Source organism: Typopeltis vanoorti, chromosome 6 (assembly GCF_054136105.1).
Source record: "Typopeltis vanoorti isolate ZY-2024b chromosome 6, IOZ_Tvanoo_1.0, whole genome shotgun sequence".
NCBI lineage: Eukaryota > Metazoa > Arthropoda > Arachnida > Uropygi > Thelyphonidae > Typopeltis > Typopeltis vanoorti.
In genome coordinates this window covers 109,518,138-109,540,826 of record NC_143554.1, presented here as the reverse complement: position 1 = coordinate 109,540,826, position 22,689 = coordinate 109,518,138, and the positions used below count along the sequence as shown (strand labels likewise).

Below are 22,689 nucleotides of genomic sequence, written 5' to 3'. Positions count from 1 at the left end.
CCAGCATCGTGTGTGAAAGTTTAGGTATTTGAGACATCGCTGACTCAAAACTATCTCTATAGTTGTTTATTCAATGGAAAGAAGATTTGACTTCCCTTGAATTTTTTACACGTTGTGTGCTCATGGCTATTGGCATGCACTGTTCTATTGCCTTTCATAATAGCATTATTGATATACAAGCCACTGAGGGAATGTTGGTTTGCAGCAGTATAATCCATGGTGATAATTCCGATGTCAACTAAGTACGTAGTACCTCTCCGAAAGAAACTGTTTGCTACGGCTGATTTGGAACAATTAACATGGAAAAAGGATGGTCCTTTAAAAATAGTGGAAAGCGGAATTGGAAGTGGAGCCAATCTCCAGTTCTGCCCTGATAATACCCTGTTAACTGCAGTGGATGTGAACCCTTATTTTGAAAAATATTTGCGTAAAACCTTGATGGATTATCCACATATTCGACTCGATAAAGTTGTAATCGCTGAGGCTGAAAACATGTCTGAAATTCCAGATGACAGCGTCGATATGTTAGTGGCCACGTACGTCATGTGTTCTGTGAAAGATGTCAGTCAGTGCTTGAAGGAAATCAAAAGGGTTCTCGTACCAGTAAGAAAATACTCGAATTATGTGATTTAACCAATTGTTAACTATTTTATAATCACTTTCAACGCGATTATAAATTATCCGATAAATATTTTAATGGGTAAACAGTTAATTGATATATATATATATATATATATATATATATATATATATATATATATATATATATATATATATATATATATATATATATATATATATATATATATATATATATATATATATATATATATATATATATATATATATATATATCAATTATATATATATAAATACACACACACACACACACACACACGACGGTGATATGAAATGTTCTCGGCCTAACAATGAAAAAACGAATTTATAATTTCAAAATTATTTTTCAACATAATCTCCCTTAAGACTAATACATTTATTCGTTGGCGAGGCATAATGGCGATGCTCCAGCACCATTATCCCGTCCCTGTAGTGGTTCTCAGTAAGATCTGCAAAATAGCGCTGTACAGCTACAATCACCTCTTGATTGGAAGAAAAACGCTGACCAGCGAGGAAGAGTTTTAGTTTTAGGAAGAGACAGAAGCCAGAGGGAGCCATATCTGGGGAATAGGGTGGATGAGTTAACAATTCATAGTTTAGATCCCTTAATTTTTCCATTGCCAAAACACCTTTGTGGGCAGGTGCATTGTCCTGATGAACGATGATTTTTACATTCTGCAAACCGGGTATTTTATCAAGAATTTTTTTGTCTAGTCTGGTTAAAAGATCGGAATAATATTCCCCAGTTATTGCGTTACCTTTTTCAAGATAATTAATAAATAAAATGCCTTTAACTTCCTAAAACTCCGATGCCATGACCTTTCCTGCATGGAAACGACTTTGTCTTCTTTGGCTCTGAACAACTGGCTTCTGTCCACAGTTTTGACTGCTGATTGGATTCTGGTGTGTAATGGTGAATCAAAGTCTCATCCATGGTAATAAATCGACGCACGAAATCAGTTTTATTCTTGATAAAACGCTCAAAGCACTGTTCAGAGATTTTCATGCATGCGCGTTTTTGATTTGCTGTGAGCAAGTACGGCACCCATCTTGCGCAAAGCTTTATCATTTGCAATTCTTCATGCAAAATATATCCTATACGTTATTTTGAAATACCTACAGTCTCAGCGATTTCATGCACTTTGACTCGACGGTCATCCAATACTATATCGTGCACTTGATCACTGATTTCTGGTGTTGTTACATTTTTGGACGTCCTTCAGGTGGATCATCTTCAAGGCCGTACTAGCCTTGAAGATGATCCTTGAAGAAGCCTTAAACTCGGCAGCCCATTTCTTAGTTGTCGAAAACGAAGGAGAAGAGTGCCCATAAACCTTTATGAACTTCGAATGACTTTCGTTTGGTGTTAAATTAAACTTTCTTTTACAAACAATTTTATACCCTCACGATACTCAATTTTATCCATTTCAAGGGATACAGACAACACTTTTGCTTCAGACAGCTGTATAAAACAAACTACTTGATAGAATGACTTGCAATTTCACACGGATGCTTAAGACAGATGTGCAAACTTAGAAAAAAAAATCCTGCTGATAATGTTGCCATCTGTGGACGAGGCCGAGAACCTTTCTGACCACCCTCGTATATATATTAATTTTAAACTATTTCTTTCTCCCTTTAATGAATTAAGTCATGTTTCATAGATATGCAACGCTATATGCAAGGCTAGACTTAGCTATACCTTTTCTGGATACATATACTAAATTAGTTCCGTTTGTTTAAAACAGATGTGACCTCCCACTTAATGTGTAAATGACTACAAATTTCTAAAATAATTTTAGGTTAAATATCGTGAAAGTAAACAACGTGTTGATCATAAAATGAAGGTGTGGACATTCTTCTTGAGATAGTCGACATTCTTCTTGAGATAGTCGAAACAGAACGCTCCACTGGTAATCTTCGACAAGGATAAATGTTGAAACTTACACACTAAAACCAAAATTAACGTCTCGCATTCTGCAGGCTTGCTGAACTTTAATGAGGTTCTCTCAATCTACAGTAATGAAATCGTCTACACTTTTAAGTCTGAATACTAATTCGAGCATGGCCGTAACTAACGAACATGAAATGATGAGACTGGAAGAAAATGGACTGTTTACATAAGAAATTAATGATGCACATTGACAAACGTTAATCTGGTTTTCATTCCTCATTGTATGCAGTTTAATATGACACGAGGAAAACAATAACTGAAAAAAACGTATTATAACCAGAATGATCACCACTCTGGTTTTCCCCATTAAATTAAGATGTACACTGCTTGGGACGAAGTCAGCAGACTTCCCAATGGGCAAGCTGCATCGTGCAATGTAACGAGCCACTTGTCTGTAGACGATTTAAATTGGAGGAATATGATGCTCCCAAGTCAGAGGAATTACATCCAGGTGAAATGGCTGTGAATAAGGAAATGACGGGGTTTGAAAGCGGCGTTTTGATAGGATGCCGCCATGTTGCTGGACTGTCTGTTTGGCAGATCGTTGACAAACTGAACCATCCAAGTTCAACAGTCAGTGGTATTATACTGAGATGGAAGCACAGGGAATCAACAACCGCCACACTCACCGAACATCACTTGTATGGTGCTACGAAGGATAATATGTAAAAACCGCCATTCTTCGGCAGACAGGTTGAATATTGAGTTCTGCTTATCGGCTGGAAGACGAGTCTGCACAACAAAATTCAGAACTGTTACTCACAACAGGGATTTCCATGGTAGGATGGCAATATGCAAGTCCCACATTACCTAATCAACATGTAAATTCGACTTCAAAGAGCGGGTACATTGGCATGGAAGTTGATGGAAAGGTATATTATGGAGCAACGAATTACGCTACGCCCTCTACAGAGCAGATGAGTGGTGTTAGTGTGGTGAATGGCCTGTGAATATCTCTTAACAGAGTGCGTAACCCCAGCTATGTAAAGCGGAGGTGGAGGTGTGAGGGGTACGGTTTTTTCCAGGTTTGTTCTTGGATCTCTGTCTGTGGTGCTACGAACAGTGAATTTCGACAGGTATCTGAACATTCTGGACAATTCCATGCTTCGTAAATTGTGCGTCTAGGGAACACACCATTGTCTCTTTCAGCAAGTCAAAGCACCGTGTCATTAGTATGCTGCTGTAATTGTGTGGTTTGTAGACATGACTTTAACCACATTTGACTTGTCTCAACAGAGTCCTGATCTCAACCCTATGGAACATCTGTGGGATGAACTGGAGTGTTGAATGAGGTCAATGGACGTCTGTCCTACAACTGAGACCGCATTACATTCCTACAAGAGGAATGGTCGCTATAGTACGTACGCTTGTGGAAAGTATGATTTGTAGGACTGCAGCAGTAATTGCAGCGAAAGGCTTTTCTGCATATTATTAAGATGAGTGTCATGTTAGTTAGTTAGTTCCTCACGGTATGGTGTCCGTTGACTTCTTTACAAGCAGTGTATATATATATAGTATCTAAATAAAGTATCTAAATCGTTCAAAAACTGTAGGATCTCTTTGTTTAAAAACAGATTCCACCCGTACAACTTCAAACATTATATAAATTCTAAATTTTCTCTATCTTATAATTTGTTCTAACATTTGAAGTAATTCATCGAAAAGTCGTAGCTACTCAGATACTTGCGTACCCATGAACGGGCGACCCCTCTCTTAAATACTTACTTCACTCTCTTTTGCTCTGTTGATTTCTGATACTCACATTTTTACGACGTTGCATTACTGAACTAATTCCATCCATCCATCAATCCTCTATGATTAGTTTCAATCTGGTTTATTAAATACATTCTTTAAGCAAGTAACTTAATAAAATGACTAAAAAGACTTGTTATTACTATGGAAATTCAGAAAAGGGCACAAATTCAATAAGGTATTCGTAAATGACAAAACATGAAGTATAAAATAATATGCTATTAACCTTCGTTATTTAAATAAATATAACTCTTCTGAGGAAAGAACGAAAAAACAAAACATTTGCTGATAGAGTGAAATGAATATTTTTGTTCTTTGCTGGTTTGTGAAGAAAGAAAATGAAAAATCAGCTGAACAGCGTTACTGTCCTATGAAACACTAAAAGTTAGACCAGCGTTCTCGAAGTGCACCAACAGACCAAAAGTATGATAAAAAGGTAACTTTTTTACTTTTAATTGTTTCATGGAAAGCACAGTATCATTCACTGACCACTTAGCAGGACGGAAAAAGAGCTCTATATTTTATAGATCAAGTGGATATTAAATCCAGCATTATTTCAAAGCTGAACTTGATTTATATAATTTTGCATCGCCGAAGTGAATCCTATTCGTATTTTAATTTAGTAAACAGCTGTACATCATTTTTACAGCAACTGTCTTAAAATCCTGGATGACCGCGTATAGGTTCGGGAGTATGTAATAATTCTTTTTTTTATTTTTTTTTTGAGTATTTAGTACGCTGATTTTCCTATAACTAATGGTTTAATTTCTTTCCCTTTAGGTTGGAAAGAACGTTTTTCTTGGACCACGTAGCAGGACCAAAGAACAGCTGTGGATTATTTTTACAAAGGTACCTGAAGCCACTTTGGAGTCCGTGTTCAGCAGGCTGCCATTTTAGACAAATACGACCTCTGGTGGAGGAAGCTGGCTTCTCCGAGTTGGCATGCGAAACAGCGATGATGTCAATTCCTTTTATTTATACATCCAGTATAATTTGTTAGGCATTGCAACCAAGTAGCAAAAGTGTCTTCAACATTCAGGCTGGTAAGCATTATGCCCTTTATGGAGTTTAGTATTGTTATTTTAAGCATTATTAAAGAATTTTCTATTTTGTTTCAGCTGCATTTGTGTCAAGGTAAAATGAGAATGTTTGTAAAATCAGAACTACTTCGAATTGTATACATAATTTCAATTTGACAAGTAATAAATAAATGCACGAAAAAATATGGCATGTTCCGAAGTTTGTTTGCTGTTATTATGCACTGATTAGATTAGTTTAAAATATTTGAGATAATTATTTAAATCTGGTGTTATGAAAATATTGAAAGTGATAATTTTCAACAGAAATATTTGAGTTCGCTTCACGGTATAGAAAATTTTCCCTATTTCGATTTATGAATAACAGTTTTTTTTTTTTAAAAAACTAAACTTTACTCTAAATAAAAACTCTAAACAAACACCCAAAACCTACAGCATGGTTTAGATATGTAGATAACATCTGTATCCTATGGAACCGCAAAAAGGAAGAGCTATTGGATTACCTAACAAAATCAGTTCGTTCCACCATACTATCCAATTCAGATCTTGAAAAGGACAAACAACTACCATTCATGGACATCATAATAAAGAAACAAGAAAATAATAGTGTCAACTTATCAGTTTATAGAAACCCTACAAATACTGGACGTTATCTACACTTCAGCTCATCACACATCTCCCCAAAACTCAGCATTATTCATATACTAAAGAAAATAATATATTGCGTTGTAGTTAATAATCACGCGATAGCAGCAGCTGTTTTCAGATGAGATTTACAATCCATTGAACGTTTGGGCTATTTCTGGTTGGTTAAGTTTGGAAAGACTGACTTCTCATTAGACTCCAAAAGTTAGCTACGGTTAAAACTACATCGCCCACTCCGTTTGCAGAAGAAAGACGTTAGCAGATTTATTTTATTTTTTAGTAAAAAAAAAAATGTGATTACGTATCATTCAGGGATACATAAAGAAATTCGCTCGCTACAAAATCGAAAATAGAACCAATGATTTGCTATTAAAACTTGCAAAATTTTAATAATAGCAAATTTATTATTATTATTATTATTTATTCACATAATTGATACACAGATTTGCTGCGATGATGCGGCGTTTAGTATGTAGGTAGTCTATAAGTTTTGTCCATTTAAGGTAGCAATCTATGTAAAGGGCAAAGTATTTTGGATGTGTTACGAGTTTGATTTTGGGACATCCTGGGTTGTGTATTATCAACATCTGTGTTTTGGTGCCATGTTGATGTTTGTGTGAACTGCTTGTAGCGTAATGTCATCTGCATACTGAAATACTTGACTTCGTGTGGCCAGGTTATGAACATCGTTAACGTATATGTTGAATAGAGTAGGTGATAATACGGCGCCTTGTGGGACACCGTGTTTTAATTATATACCGCGGCTGTAACATGAGCCTATTTTTGTTCTGTCTGAGAGATAGTTCCTGAAACAGGTATGCAGTGTTCCTCTTATCTCGATTGAGTACAGTTTAGTCAGTAGTATGCCCTGTTCAAGTGTATCAAAAGCTTTGGTTAAGTGAAGCAGTATAAGAACGGCGTACTTGTTTTCATCGAGGGCTTTGTTAATGGGGTCGGCGATGTCTTCTAATAAATTGATGGTGCTTTTTGTTTTCTGAAGGACGTATTGGTTTTGTAAGATACTGTTGGACTTCTGTAAATAGTTCTCTAGTCTGGTGTGTGTGTGTGTGTGTGTGTGCGTGTGTGTGTGTGTGTGCGTGTGTGTGTGCGTGTGTGGGTGTGGATGTGGGTGTGGGTGTGTTAATGTTTTCTAGAATTTTTGAAATGACCGGTAGGCTAGCTATTGGTCTGTAGTTCCGTGTTTTATTTCTTTTGCCATGCTTGTAAATTGGAGTAATTATCGCAGTTTTTAGTTGTTGTGGTATAATGCCAGTGTCAAATATTATGTTCACTAGTCTCATAAGTATTAGATTTATTTGTTCAAAGTGTCTTAAAAGGTCTGTGAGTCGTATTTTGTCTATTCCTGGAGTGGCCTTTGGTTTTAGCTGTAGGAGCGCTTCCTACAGTTCCTGTTTTGTTACAGGTGGAAAATACATATTTTGCTGTTAACTTTGTGTTGGTAATTTTTCGTTTATATTTGTAGATTATCTTCTTTGAGTTGTGTGATATTGCTTGTGAAGACGTCGTTGAACGAGTCTACTAGTTAATTTTGGTTTATATCTGCGGCAGACTAAGCGACAGGTCGGTTGGGAATGGTACTAACAAGTAGTCGCATCTAAGTAACACGTGGACCCTGCATAGGAAGCGGGAATAACGCGTAGTGAAAGAAGATCCTGACCGAAGCTTTTTGTAATAAAATCTTGTGCTGAAATTTTTTTTTTTTCGAGTTAGTAATTAGTTAAGTGTGGCCCATGGTTGTTTCATATTGTCATTATATTCGATAAATTTTTGATAGTAGTAGTTTCTTTTTTGCTCTACGAATTTTTGTTGTTAGTTGATTTCTCACATGTTTGTATAATATTCGTAAATGAATATTACTGGGTGACTTTTTTTTTTAGTTTTTTCCATACAGTTTCATTTTCAGTCATACTATTTAGAATATCGCCATTTGTCCACGGATTGCTGTTTCTTTGTCGTCTCGTTTGTGTAGGCATTGTTGCTTTTATTACTTTTTTTTTTTTGTAAATTTCTGTGAACATTAGTTGGAAGTTCTCGTATAAAGTTACAGGTTCATATATTTTGAGCACACAATTCTAGTCTGTATTTTTTATAAGGTTGTCGACAATGCTCTTTAATATGATGAAATTTGGAAGAGTTTTGCAATATTGTGGGGGAGGAGGAAGCAGAGTGATGAAATGAAGCCGAGACAAAGTAGGGATCGGCGATTTTGGTGTTAATTACTGATGAGGTATATGTAGTGATGAGAGCCCGTATGTTGATATGGTCAATGCATGATGGTTGACCATATCAACATACGAGTTTATGTTGTACTGACTTGATATATCAAGGTATGCGTTGCTGGTTGAAGAAGCATGGTCTAGAGTATTCATGTTAATGTCTCCTATTAGGATGAGCCGATGTGTCGTACGGTGTTCAATGCTGCTTAGCCATGCTTCTAATTCGTGCAGAAAGCTGAGTGTATTTATATCTGGGGTTTTTATAATAATAATAATAATAATAATAATAATAATAATTAAACATAAACGAAGTGATCGCATATGACCTACAAAAAACAGCATTACTTGGAACAGTCCATATTTTACGACGCTATCTGAAGGACTATTTTTAGAAATTTGGGTAGAATCTGAATTTTTCCGTATAACAGTCAAATGTTTTTGTTTATATGATATCTTGTTTTGACTGCATCAATTATATGAATAAAATAATAATAATAATAATAATAATAATAATAATCTAGCTTCCAAGATCTAGATAGCTAACATTCATTTAATTTGTAAAAACTGAATATTAAAATTCTTTTATTGAAAATTTAATTTCTTTTTAAAAGAAACTATAGAGAAAGATGAATCTCATGCCTTCTAGGTATGACTAGAAGGAAAATCTTAACTCAGCCTCCAGTTCCACACGAATACATAAGCGTAAAAGTAATAAAAGGATGTCCACAATGGATTCGTGAATAACTGGCGACACAGAACATCGTCAGATTCGCTGTAGAACTCCAAAAAGTGCATCCCACCGAATGCGTACGCCCCTTGTACATTCGTCGAAAAGAGGTAAAGGCTAAATTATACTATAATCTCCATTCTATAAATCAAAATAAGTATCTTTAAAGACATTTCATGTATTCAAAAAGCATGGTGGAGTTCAATTATCACTTTGTCCAATTCATGAATTATTTACAATTAACGGCAAGGAAGTGTACATGAATTCGTCATGTATCTGACTGTTCCGCATAAAATATACGACAAATGTTCACTTAAGGGTATCATATCTGGTCAACGGATGCAATTAGCAAGGCAAGCAAAGCAGATAAGAAATAACTACTGACGGAAAAATGTAATCCTGCTTGATGACAAAATTTCAAGGCCGAAGCTAGTGAATGCATTTCTGAAACTTCAAATGATGAATATCCTGATGCTATTAGAGCATGCGCTAATTGCCGTAGCCTATGTGAACATTACTATGAACCAATTACACTCTTTCATGTAGCGGACACCATCATCAGCATAACGTGTCATATAATTGGATCTAAAGCCTATTAAGAATTTTAATCCCCAAGAATACCCCAAAAAGTGTTTTTTTATGGGGCAGGCTTCATAGAGAGAATTTCCACGTTATGGATGATTCCCTTAGGGATGATTCAACACGACGGTTGGCAGTATCCCGGATAAAATGGTCGCTACGTGTAATAATATTTTACAGGCTTATCCGTTATAAAAATTGCGTGTACTTGTATGTAAATGTTCAGTGCTTATTGCATTTCTACATGGGCAATTCCTGCCATTTATGTCATTATTTTTATGTATGTCATTTAAATTAATCTGATTATTTCATTAAAATTTCTGTTTGCCAGATATATGCAGCCGTTAGATGGAAACCTTAATTCCGACACCTTACGAATAATTTAAGACCTATTAACAGAATTGTAAGCATTTTTCTTCATGGCTTGGAGATAGGGCGATCACCCCCCAGAAATTAGATTAAAAAATATTGTAAACTTTTAAACAATTGACAAAAATGAAACTAGCTTATCGTGTGGATATTTTTATTACAATAAAAAAGCAAAATTTTGAAATACATGTTAGTGAAGAAATCCTGATGAAAATTTTATGAATGAAAACAGTTAAAATAATTTGTCAATCATGTCCCAACGAATTCCCTAAAAAATATCAATACTTACACATCCTATTTATCAATTGTCTCATCTCACAACGTCTCCTAGTGCTGTTATGTCCGAACTTTGGTTGGAAATAACTTCATTTGAACAATGAATAGGACGAGAAGAATATTTATGGGACTTTTCAACTGAATGTGAGTGAAAATCGAGCTCACATAGAAGTAGTTGTAGTTTATCTCTTTGAAATGGATTTTTATTTCAGCAAAACACGCTACCCGACGGACTGCATAACATATGGAGTAAACAAAAGAATCCACAGGCACACTTTTACACCAAATAACGTTCCAAATAGAAGAATATCTGCAACTTTATATTGCATATGATTTCATTGCCCATCATTTTTTCTCCCTCATTAATTATTAGGTTTGCTTTATATTGGGGGGGGGGGGAGGTGATATTTCTTAAGGTCTTGTGATCCTACAAATCGTCGATTAACACAACAACGGTAATGGCTGTATAATTCCTTGATTTCGATTCACTTTTTATGACCTTTACGAAAATGTATGTACTGAACTAGACATTCCTAGTTTGTTTGTTTGAGTTGGAAAGCGAAGTAAATTGAAGACAAAAAAAAAACGTATTAGCTTATCTTTATTCAACAAAGTTTTAAAAATTGTCTGAATTTATGCAATCCTTTCTTCTTATGAGATTCCATTTATCTGACCTTCTGTAACCATATAAACTCTTCCATCGTAGCTCGGCTGACTTTATTCATATTTGGAAGTTTTACAAGAATTTATTATCTTTTGAATCTCTTTCTAATATTACGGAAATTTCTCCATCGGTAATTTTGACTAAAGCAAAAACCAAATACTTCATTCATCATTTGAATGAGTTGAGAACGAATGGTTAAAATAGTTAATTTAATTTAATTTATTTATTGTGTCAATATTCTCAGCAATTACCATTGGAGGAAGGAAGGTACATGTAATAATTTGGTAACATCACTTTTGTGTACTAACTAGCATTTAGTTAGTTAGGACATTAACTTTTGCTCCCTGTTATTTTTTAAATACTCATCTTTCAGAGAGAGAGAGAGAGAGAGAGAGAGAGAGAGAGAGTAGTGATTGTGTGTGTGTGTGTGTGTGTGTGTGTGTGTGTGGCATAATGGATTTACTCGGCTGAAAGACATATTTCGTAATTATTAAATGATTGAAACGGCCGAGAGATTAAAATAAACACTGTTTTTATTCAGCACGACTAGTTTCCTCAACACATATATATATATAAAACGGATCTTTCACATGTAAAGATAGGGATGCCATTTTGCCTCTTTACAAGGCCTTGATAAGACTTCACTTGGAGTGTTGTGCGCAAGTCTGATCTCTTAGTTTCCGTTATTGTGATACAGTGGAGCGAGTGCAAAGGAGAGTGTTAACAATTATACCAGGAATTGTGGAATGCTGATTATGAAGACAGACTGAGAATTTGTAGACTGCAGACACTAGCAAACAGGAGAAAGAGGGGTGATATGATTGAGATAAACGTCTGAAAGGGTTATACAGAATTTCAGTTGATGGAATTTTTCGTTTTATGGAGGGTGGGGAAAGGACCAGAGGGTATCCTTTGAAGGAGAGAATAAATGCCGCTGAGAAGGGGGGGGGGGTGATAGCTAGCATTTTTTCTGATGGAGTCGTGCGTGATTGGAATGGGTTGTAATTGGATGTTGTGAGTGCAAGCAGTGTGGATGAATTCAAGAATAAGCATGACAGCTGAGGAGTTTAGTATGTGGCCTCTCTCGATGATTCCCTGACTCCGTGGAGGACTCACACATCCTATATTTACATATATATACTGTATATTGTTATTTATAGAGGCAGGTAGTTAACTCATCTGAGTAGAAAACCTTAACCCGTTTTCGATAAGCAAGCAATGGTCCATAACAGGGTGGGTACATTTTCCTATCAACACGTGACATTGCAGCACTTAACTATAGTCACGTGTTGTTGTCTTTATGCTCCGAAATACTCCAACTAAGGCGACCTTCTCTCAACAGGATAAACTGTTATTTCAAACAAAGTTTTTAAAAATATTAACTTCTCTATGCATAAATTATTTTGTTTATATTTATTAAACGGTTCTGGTGCAAGTTACAATACTGTACAGAATTGCAAATTATCATTGGATGCCTTACACCAACTCAACACGAAATACGTTTTGAACAATGCAGACGGTTTCATCAAACCATTTGCATGGATGCATTCAAATACTCAGATGTAGCAAGACCTCTTCTCTCACCTTAAGAATAACTCTAAGTTCGTAATCAGCAAGGCTTGTTGCTATGAAGGAAACTAATGTGAAAAGGTCACTGATTTGAAATTTCATATCTACGTGTAAATAACACTTTCCTCTAAGACCCTATCATGTCTTATCATTGAATTGTAAAGTATTTGTCGGTCTGTTCTTATCAAATCAGCAGTCAAATGACGATTATGTTTTTAGGGTTATAAAACTAACTGTTTTATTACCCTAATCACCAGACCATTTATATTTCATTGTAAAGTAAAAATCGTACTTGAAAGTTGGATTATTTGAAATATTGCTTGGAAAAAACTGCTTCGAGTGCTGCTTTTTCAATGGAAAAAAGAATGGAAATTGTTTTGAATTTTGTGCTTATCGTGTTTGCATGGCTCTTAGCGTGTACTGTTCTGCTGCCTTTTCTAATAGCGTTAAAGGTGTGGAAGCCTCTGAGCAGATGGTGGTTTGCCAGAGTGTTTTCCATGGTGATAATTCCAACGACTACAAAGAGTTTAGTACCTCTCCGAAGGAAATTGTTTTCTATGGTAGATCTGGAAAACCTAAAGCTTAAAAAGAAACGTCCCTTAAAAATAGTAGAAATCGGATTTGGAAGTGGAGCTAACCTTCAGTTCTACCCCGATGATACCCTGTTAACTGCAGTGGACGTGAATCCTTATTTTGAAAAGTTTTTTCGTATAACCCTGAGAGATTATCCACATGTTCAAATCGATAAAGTTGTGATTACGGGGGCAGAAAATATGTCTGAAATTGAGGATGAGAGTGTTGATGTGTTGGTGGCTACATGGGTCATGTGTTCCGTGAATGATGTCAGTCAATGTATTAAGGAAATCAAAAGAGTCCTCATTCCGGTAAGAAAATTTTGTGAATTAATACATAATCTGGAACTCTTTTATAAGTGATTTAAAACGTTTATTGAACTAACGGATACACAATTGTATCACACATTTAATTGTATACATTTATTACTTCTCTTCATCCGACTCCCATTTCTCCCACGAAATGTTATCAATCTGTACTACCTTAGTTTCAAAGTACTTTAGGGTGTTTTAATTTTTTTTTCATTTCTTTATTTTATTTATTTTTTACGCAATTCAAACCTTTGCTCTAGAGACCACACAGGAAACATTTTCTTGGCTTTCAGTCCACGAATAAATTGGATAGCGGTCACGTTAATCCTCGACCAACTATTCCTGTAGATTCTATAAAATAATTAATCTAAGCAATAATAAAAAAAAAATAACTGAAGTTTGAAAATATTTCTAAATAATATAGGTTTAGTATCATATTATTCTTGAATGAATTGCCTAGCTAGAACTCTCAGTTTTATTTCTTTTAATTAATTTCATTCTCTTTAGGGAGGAAAATATCTTTTCGTTGACCACGTCCCAGCACCGAAGAACAGCTGCACATTATTTATACAGCGACTAATGAAGCCACTGTGGAGCACGTGTTTCGCCGGCTGCCATAACAAACACATACGACCTCTAGTGGAAAAGGCTGGCTTCTCCAAGATGACATGGGAAACTGCGATGTTGTCAAATCCGCTCATTTACGTCAGGTATAATTCCTTAGGCATTGCAACCAAGTAGCGGAAATGGATTCAGTATTCAGGTTCTTAATTAAGCGATGTGCTTTTTACTGGCGAGAAATACAGTATTATTGTGCTTTTAATTGTTCAACACGCATAAGTATTTAGTGGTATATTGTAGTACTGTTATGTTAGGTCATTTCCTGTTAACCATATTAGAGTTATTAAGTTTATTCTATTAATATTTGATCTGTATTTGTGACCATGTAAAATGACAATCTTTGCATAATTAAAACCATCTCGTATATATCCATAATTTTTCCTCCTCAAAGTAAAGAGCAAATAAATAAAAATGAGGCATCTTCAGATAATTTTGTTCTAGTATCATATTAAATAGTTCTTTCCAAATATCGAATTACTACAATGAAAAAACATACATTTAAAAATATATTAGATCGCTGTTAAAATCTATGAAAATAAAGAAGTTCATAATTTTCCAGAGAAATATTTGAATTCGTTTCAATGATTAGAGATTTTTTTTTCAATCTATTATAGATGTGTAAATTTATAAATATCAGTTTTTAAATTATAGGACTTTTAAATTTAGAAATGTTTCATGGCATAACCTGATAATCATCACCGCAAAAACTCAAACTGAAAAGAACGATGTTTCAAACAACATTGGAGAGTGACGAAAATGAAAAAAAAAAAAAAATGACTTGCGATTAAAACTGTCCAGAGTCTTGTGATATCAAATTATTATTATTATTTTTTTTTTTTTTAAAGAGGGATCTGTGTAGGTATACTAACGGGCACACGGTGTATCGCTTCTCCCGTTTTTATAGTTTTAATGGTGTTCTAACACCTGTTTTTAATTTGAAATTGTTCCAAAATATTTCTACTTGTCCCGTCGATGCCATTGATAGAAAATGCATCGAAACCGGGTAAGAGGAATCCAAATTTTGACTGCCGAAAATTGAACAGAGTGGATCGTGGTCAACAACGGGCGATGAACAAATCACGTCGCCATCTTTACGGTCACACTACAGTTGCTCAAGGGAAGAAAGGTGAGTTGCGTCAAATACTTGAAGGATTTATAATCCGTCGGAAATCCATATAACCTGTAGGAAATGTCGCAGAAATCTTCACTTCACTCTACATGTTCCGACCGTTCAGAAACAACCTGGCAACGTAAATCCAACTTTTATGTCTTCCAAGTGATAACCTTATCTCACAGAGATAGTTAGTCTAGAAATAATTTTGGTAAGAAACTGTAGCATACAACTGTTGTCATCACGAGCTTCCTAACTGAACCAGTAGTGCAAACCCTTGTGAATAGGAGAAGGAAAGAAATGGAGAATATGATTGAGACATACAAGTGAGTGAGCGATTGCAATCAGGTTGACGGTTGACATGGAAGATGTCTGAAACAGTGCGAGTTTTGTTGTCGATTGTCTTCAGATGCAGTCTCACACCGGCAATGAACTACACAATCACACATCCATGCTTATGGCGCAGTTCGAACCAACTGCGTGCTTTTTAGACAGCCAGTACGTTAACTATTTGGTCAACAAGGCCGATCAATTGTTAAATGCATGCGAATAATGACATTTTTAATTTAATTGAAATAATTAAAGTATTGGAAGATAGTTTCACGCGTAATATAGTTCGGTATGGCGTAATTCTTTAAGCAGACACGATTTTTGTTTAAGAAAATCAACAACGTTTTATTAATTGCTTATTTTTTGTTAGTAAATTTAGCTAGTATTATGTGAGCAACAAAACTGGTTCAGACATGTGTACAAGAACGCGATGGAGGTACATATCAAATTCCTGATTTGTACCTTCAAGATGACGTACAGAATATTATGATAGTACTAGATGAAGTGGGTCATCATTACTAACTTCCGATCAACAATTGTCTGTCTTCTAAGGCATTTATACAGTAAGAAGTGCCTGAATTTTGGTTTCTATGAAGACACGCACTTGACAAACAAAACTACTTTATACCTAACAGCTTTATATTGGTTTCAAAAGGTGATGCAGTACAGTGGATATGTGGCTCACAGCTGTTTGAAAATCATAAGTTAATTTTGTGTAGCTGGGAGATTACTTTCATCGCACGGTGTGAGACCACCACTCCGCTTATTCGAGGACTGAAGTAGCTTGGGAAAGTTCCATATTTGATCGCTGAAGTTTCCGGATTATGTCAAAAAAAATAATAATACAAAACTATTTAATAAATATTCCCAAATAAACTGTCTGAATTTTCGTCTAGAGCATTTTGAGAGGAAAAAAAAATTAACCGTGCACGGAAGCAGTAACCGATAATAAAACTATTGGTTCTACTAGTTGAATGACCTTTACTTCGTAATTAAAACCATCTCCGGTGCTTCTTTTAAATGAGAAGAATTTATAATTATAAATGGCATTCATTTGAATGCTAACTATTCTTATAAGTGTAATTACGAAATGTTATTGTAAAATTAAGTTATATAATTAAGAGAGAGAGAGAGAGAGAGAGAGCACTTCTAACGCTAAGGATGTTGGCAACACTTGCTCCAAAGACGAGGGTTCCTCTGTAAGCGGCTATTACGACCTTGGATCAAGAGTTGAGAAGAACATTCATTCAGAATTGTCGCATTTCTTTCTTTCTTTTTTTCAAGAATAAATAAATCAATAAAAATAAAAATATTAGACTTCGAAAGCATGACGGAAAAGAATTAATCGAAACAATCACACACACATACACACGAGCACATCTCAGATAACACCCCCCCCCCAATTCTACAGATCTAAAAACGTGCCAAGGATCCCGTTTCGTTTTGCATTACAGCTGGAATGACGTCCGTGAATTCACCACTTATTTCATTGGTCTAAATGCTGTTCCTCTTCTAATCCAAATTGAAATAATGCATTCTGGAATGAGGGTATTTATCATCCAATTGCTTGACCGTTGTCTCTTCAGCAAAGTATGATAATAAAGTTCCAAATAATAATTATATTTAAAGAAACTGGAGTCGAAAATTGCAGCTTTGCAATAAGTAGCATTTTAACAAGAAACTAAAATGAGGTTTCTCCTTTTTGATCAATTCATTTCCATTCCACCTCCAAGAACAGAACTACTACTTATTCGTGTCAAAACATGATCTGTTGTTTCTACCCAACCACTACTGGCACCCTCCACAATTACTTCAACACTCGAAACTACAAAAATATTCTCTCTCTCTCTCTCTCTCTCTCTCTCTGTGTGTATGTGTGCGCGCGCGTGCGAATCACATGTCATGGATTACTAGATCTGAAATCCTCACTTTATAATAAACCACGTAATTCTTTGGTATTCTTTGTTACTTTCATTTTCTCTCCATGAACAACTCATTAATTTGTCTCCACTGATCTTCCGCAACAAATACGTGAAAAAAGCTTCATTAATCTTCTATTACAACGCTTCCTATTCCAGATGGTATCCCCACAATTGTGCCCATAATTTGCACTTCAGAATTAGTACCCAACTGTTCCGTCTATTGAAGATATTACACTCATCTAGCATCTTTCGCAAAACATGAAATCAAATTTGCATGGATTCATCAATATGGATTCTGCAACTCTGATGTCACAGCGGATCTCCTAGCGAACGTTTCCACCTCACAGCACGAACAGAGAAAATGTTTTGTCAAATTCCTTTAGCTGCCCTTTTACATTTTAGGAAATCTGATAGGATCCGGCATAGAAGCCTCTTTACCAAGCTATCATCTTATGGTCCAACTTCTGTACTTTGCAATTGGTTCCCGAATTAGTACTTTAACAAAAATAAAAAATAATGTATATATATATATATATATATATATATATATATATATATATATATAAATCATCTTAACAACCAGCATTCTAATATAAAATTCACTGCCGAACTAGAACGAAATAATTGCCTTCCTTTCCTGGATGTATTCTTACACGATGCTCTGATAGATTTAAAATCTCTATATACAGAAAACTCACTCATATTAACAGATATCTGCACTGTCAATCTCATCACTTTCCACCACAAAAGCTCGGAACTATTTCTACCTTAGGACACAGAGCACGATCTCTTTTAAATGAACCAGATGAACTCCAAAAAGAAATTAATCACCTTTCTCTTATCTTTAAACAAAATGGATATTCTGAAAAAACAATCAAGAAATTTCTTCTGGATCCTCCTAGGCAGTATACTACGGAAACTACTAATTTTAAAGGTAGGATCTCCAGCCAATACATTAGTTCAGTCTCCAATAAATTGGCTAAAGTCCTTAAAAATACAACGTCAGGACATTTTTCACTACACTCCCTAAAATCCGTTCTCTTATAAGCCATCCGAAGCTTATTCATTACAACCTAAAATATCCAGGTGTTTATAAATTATGGTACGATTGTAATATTCCTTACTTTGGACAGACTAACAAATCTATTCAACTACGTATAGAAGAGCATAAGAGAGACATCTCCTATAAAGGAACACATGCATCTGCACTATCCAGTCATGTTCTTTTCTCAAACAATCCTCATGATGATCTCCAAATTCACTCAGTTTGCTGGGATAAATCCGAAAAACATTTCTCGCTGCAGTGATGATTTGAAAGGAAAATCGTGGAGTCCAGGGAAATCTCCTTAATCCTGAACATTTGAACAGCAATTTGAGTTATAACATCCCTAATAGCCATGCTGCAGTTGTTCAATACTGGCGTTCTCGAGAACTCATAAGCACGCACGCTATAAACAATGGCTCGTTGGATAGAACAACTTAAAAAATACAACGTTTTTATGTCAATTATGTATTGCATTTTTGTCTGTAATTCTAGTTTTTTGTAACTTCAATTTTTATTATTATGTTCTACCTTTAGTGGATACCTGAAGAAAGCTGTAAAAGGCTGAAACTAGTTGTATCATTTTCATTAAAACTTCATATTTTATCTCGGTTTAAAGTCATTAAGTATCTATTTTTTAAAAAAATATATATATATCCACTAGACCAGGGGTTCCCAACCTGGGGTACCCGTACCCCCAGAAGAGTATGGGAAGCTTGTCCAGGGGGTACGGTGAAAAGCAGGTAAATAAGTATATTATGCTATTAATATATTCCAAAAATAGTTATGTTATCAACATTTCCGGGCTATTCCATGTTGGTACAGTCTGTCAGCCACATCAGCAACATTTCAAGTCTCTTTTCGGACATAGTGAGGTTGCATAGACCTTTTTTTTCACTGTAGGGTCCAATAACTCAAAAGGTCCGGTTAAGATTCAAGATAGCTAGTGAAATTGCGCGTGACGTACTGTATGGTACACACTCCAACAGCTTCATTTCGATATGCTCACAGTACACATGTTTAGTGATAAACATAGATTAGCTAAATCACTTTTGCCGACTTCACTTTTGCTGACTAAATTTTAATCTAATCGTAAGTAGCTTATAGTTTATTTTTAGCCTATTCTAAAAATGAAAGGATAGATCAAGATTTAAATACATTAAAATATTATTTCTTTTTTAGCTTATTTTTAAAATGAAAGGTTAGATCAGGATTTACATACAAAAAAAATATTATTTTTGCAGACCCAAGGAATGACCACGCCAAAGAAACGTTGTTACCAAGATTCATATGTGCAATTATGATTTTACTTTTGTGTTTGACAAAGCAGGTGTGCAAAAGCTTCAGTGTTTCATTTGCTCCAAGATATTCAGCAATGGCAGAATGAAGCCATCAAAATTGAAAGAGCATCTTCAGAATGTTCATCCCGAATATTCTAACGAGTCAGAGTCCTCATTTAGAATAAATTGAGCACGATTTGGTACGAATATCACACTTCATGACCATGGAGTTATTACCCCGAAGAAGCCAGCACTGGAGGCCAGTTATCGCGTCGCATTGAGGGTCGCCAAAGAAATGAAACCGCATACAATTGCTGAGACATTATGGTTGAGTTGATGTGTGGCAAAGAAGCAAAAGAGAAAATTGCACAAATACCATTATCAAATAATACAATTTGTGATCGGATTCAAGAAATGTTAGAAGACGTACGTGTACAGGTAGTGGAGGAAATCAAGAAAAGTCTGGCAAGAATTAGTTTACAGTTGGATGAATCAATTGATGTCTCTAACTGAGCACAGCTTCTTGTTTTTACTAGATATATACATCAGAATGAAATAAAAGAGGAATTTCTTTTTTGTAAACCCTTGAAAGGAACAACAAAGGCAGTGGACATTATGAATTTGGTGAATGATTTGTTGGATTCAAATGGCCTTTCATGGGAATTAGTAGAATCTATTTGTACTGACGGTTCTCCTGCTATGTCGCGGAAAAATCAGGTTTCGGTGCTTTAGTTAAAGAAATCAACCCAAATATTTTTACAAGCCATTGAATCCTTCACCGGTATGCTTTAGCATCTAAATCACTTCCACATAATTTGAAAGTCGTTTTGGATGTTGTTGTTCAAGTTGTGAATTTTATCAAAGCAAAAGCATTGAATCACCGTGACTTTGTGTGAAGAGGTTTGAGCAGATCATATCATACTGCTGCTTCATACAGAAGTACGATGGTTATCCAGAGGAAATGTTTTAGGAAGGGTTTTTGAACTTAGAAATTTAATTGAAATTTTTTTAGTCGAAAAAGAATCTGCTTGCAAGTCAAAGATCCAAACTTGGAGATTTCTCTAGCTCATCTTTCTGATGTACTGTATTTAGAATTCTTAATTCTGTGAACATTTCACTACAAGGTAGTACAGATGTCATTCTCTCGGAGTCTGAAGGAAAGATATAATCGTTTCAAGAAAAATTGACTCTCTGGGGAAGAAAGGTGGAATTAGGTAACTTTGCCAATTTCAAATCTCTTGATGAAATCACTTCAGATCCGGCATATGAACTAAAACAGGAATTTCGTGATAGCATTATATTGCATTTAAAAACTTTGAAAGAGGTAGTTGCAAGAATAATTTCTCCTGACCAAATTAATGAAATCTGGATACGTAACCCTTTTCATATTGATTTAGAAAAAATCAGTGACAACGACCCAGTGAAAGACGAGCTAATTGATCTCCGTAATAACAAGAAACTCCGAATTGAATTCCAATCAATGAAGTTACAATATTTTTGGTGTACAGTTGGAGAAGTATATCCAAGTGTACACCAAACATGCTTACATGGCTATAATTCAATTTATAACAACTTATCTATGTGAATCAGGATTCCCAGTTCTGTTTTCAATCAAGTCCAAAATAAGAAACAAACTGGAGCCTGAACATGATATGTGGGTATCTATTTCAAAAACTGTACCAAGAATGAAACTGTTGGTGGATGAGAAACAGAATCAAGGGTCTCACTAGTCGATTTTACTGCAGTTGAATAAAGATTTTACAATTTTATGAGAATGTAATTGATTTATTTACCGAATAAAGCTTTTATGAAAACTTAATTACTGTTTATTTCTTATATTCTTTGAGTTTGTATGGTAAACTTTAGAATTTATTTCTAATTATAATGAATAGGGGGTACCGGATAATTTACTAAAAGCCAAGGGGTTACGGGGACCAAAAAGGTTGGGAACCCCTGCATTAGACTAACAGCTTATCATTTTATTTATGAATAAATATATGTAAATTGGTGTGTTCAACTCGATGATTTTCATTAAGGTTAAGTCAATTTTAATTGAAAGTATATTAAATGTAAACATAATACAAATAACGTTAACGCACTAACACCATGCTTATGGAAGTCATCAGATCATAGAGAAACTGCTTGGACAACTTAGGAAAGAATGAGTTGTTCAACTCCGAAGAATAGCTGGGAATTATGTTTGCAGAAGTTAATGGAATCGGTCTGGAGATATTATTCCGTATTAGTCTATTTCAGAAACATAGAATCCTTGGCGGGGAAAGCTGGATTTTCCGAGGTGATTTGCGAAATACAAGTTTTTTTATAGCTATGAGGATTTATGCAAACTTATGTAATGCTCGCAATATTACAGGTTAGTGCTTGAAAAAATAGCAACATTGATATGAATGAATATCATATTAGCGCTTTTATTTAAGTTGCTGATGGAGTAAACATTTAAGTTGCTCTCATAGAAATATCAACATGCAACGTACGAGATCTTTCAACTAAATTGTGGGACGCACACCTTCAATCTGAGAATGGAAACTTGAGCACAAAATGGTTTTCATGCACACATTGGCTGACAAATATGAGAATAAATATTCATCCTCATCTATTAGAAGGGAAATAAATTCGAACGTGAGAATTAAAGACAAATTTTCCTAGCGAATGTTTTTGGTAAGATATTCCTTAGCCTTTTCTCAAGTATGCAACCATACTTGAGCAAAGGCTAAGAAAAATTGTGAAAGAGAAATTTGTTGAAGAAAAGAGCTGCGTTGAAGCAAATAGTGGTGTCACGATGAGATGTGTTGTTTACGAACGGCCGGGAATTCGTTGGAAGCTAACAGAGTTTGTGTTTGCCTTTTGTAGATGTGAAAACGTATACAACGCACAAAGAGAAAACTTACTGAAACAATTGCATTGCTTTTCTTGGACATCTTTTCATGCACTGACATAAATAACATGTTCAGCGATTCTAACGTTAAATTGAGTTATTTGAACGGATGGTTCTTTTGAACTGGAACTGAAGTTTCTTTTGGTTCAAATTGCAAACCTACTGAACTTTATTATTGA

The 22,689-nt window shown here is 35.1% G+C and overlaps 2 protein-coding genes across 2 annotated transcripts; both read left to right on the top strand.

Annotated features, from left to right (window-relative positions):
- The first annotated feature begins 231 nt into the window (after positions 1-231).
- LOC150105796 (thiol S-methyltransferase TMT1A-like) lies at positions 232-5,221 on the top strand. Its single transcript, XM_090394564.1, has 2 exons — positions 232-603; positions 5,105-5,221. The coding sequence occupies exons 1-2, from the start codon at positions 232-234 to the stop codon at positions 5,219-5,221; spliced, it is 489 nt and encodes a 162-aa protein (XP_090250690.1).
- Positions 5,222-12,713: 7,492 nt separating this feature from the next.
- Positions 12,714-14,496, top strand: LOC150105795 (thiol S-methyltransferase TMT1B-like). The gene is made up of 2 exons (XM_090393591.1): positions 12,714-13,311; positions 13,819-14,496. The coding sequence occupies exons 1-2, from the start codon at positions 12,781-12,783 to the stop codon at positions 14,050-14,052; spliced, it is 765 nt and encodes a 254-aa protein (XP_090249717.1). The 5' UTR covers positions 12,714-12,780; the 3' UTR covers positions 14,053-14,496.
- Positions 14,497-22,689: the final 8,193 nt, after the last annotated feature.

Bases quoted from the DNA above. Each gene is read 5' to 3' on its own strand.
- LOC150105796 (XM_090394564.1), top strand. From the start codon at position 232: ATGTCAACTAAGTACGTAGTACCTCTCCGAAAGAAACTGTTTGCTACG. The intron at 604-5,104 runs GTAAGAAAATAC...CTTTCCCTTTAG, and splicing joins TCAAAAGGGTTCTCGTACCA to GTTGGAAAGAACGTTTTTCT.
- LOC150105795 (XM_090393591.1), top strand. From the start codon at position 12,781: ATGGAAAAAAGAATGGAAATTGTTTTGAATTTTGTGCTTATCGTGTTT. The intron at 13,312-13,818 runs GTAAGAAAATTT...CATTCTCTTTAG, and splicing joins TCAAAAGAGTCCTCATTCCG to GGAGGAAAATATCTTTTCGT.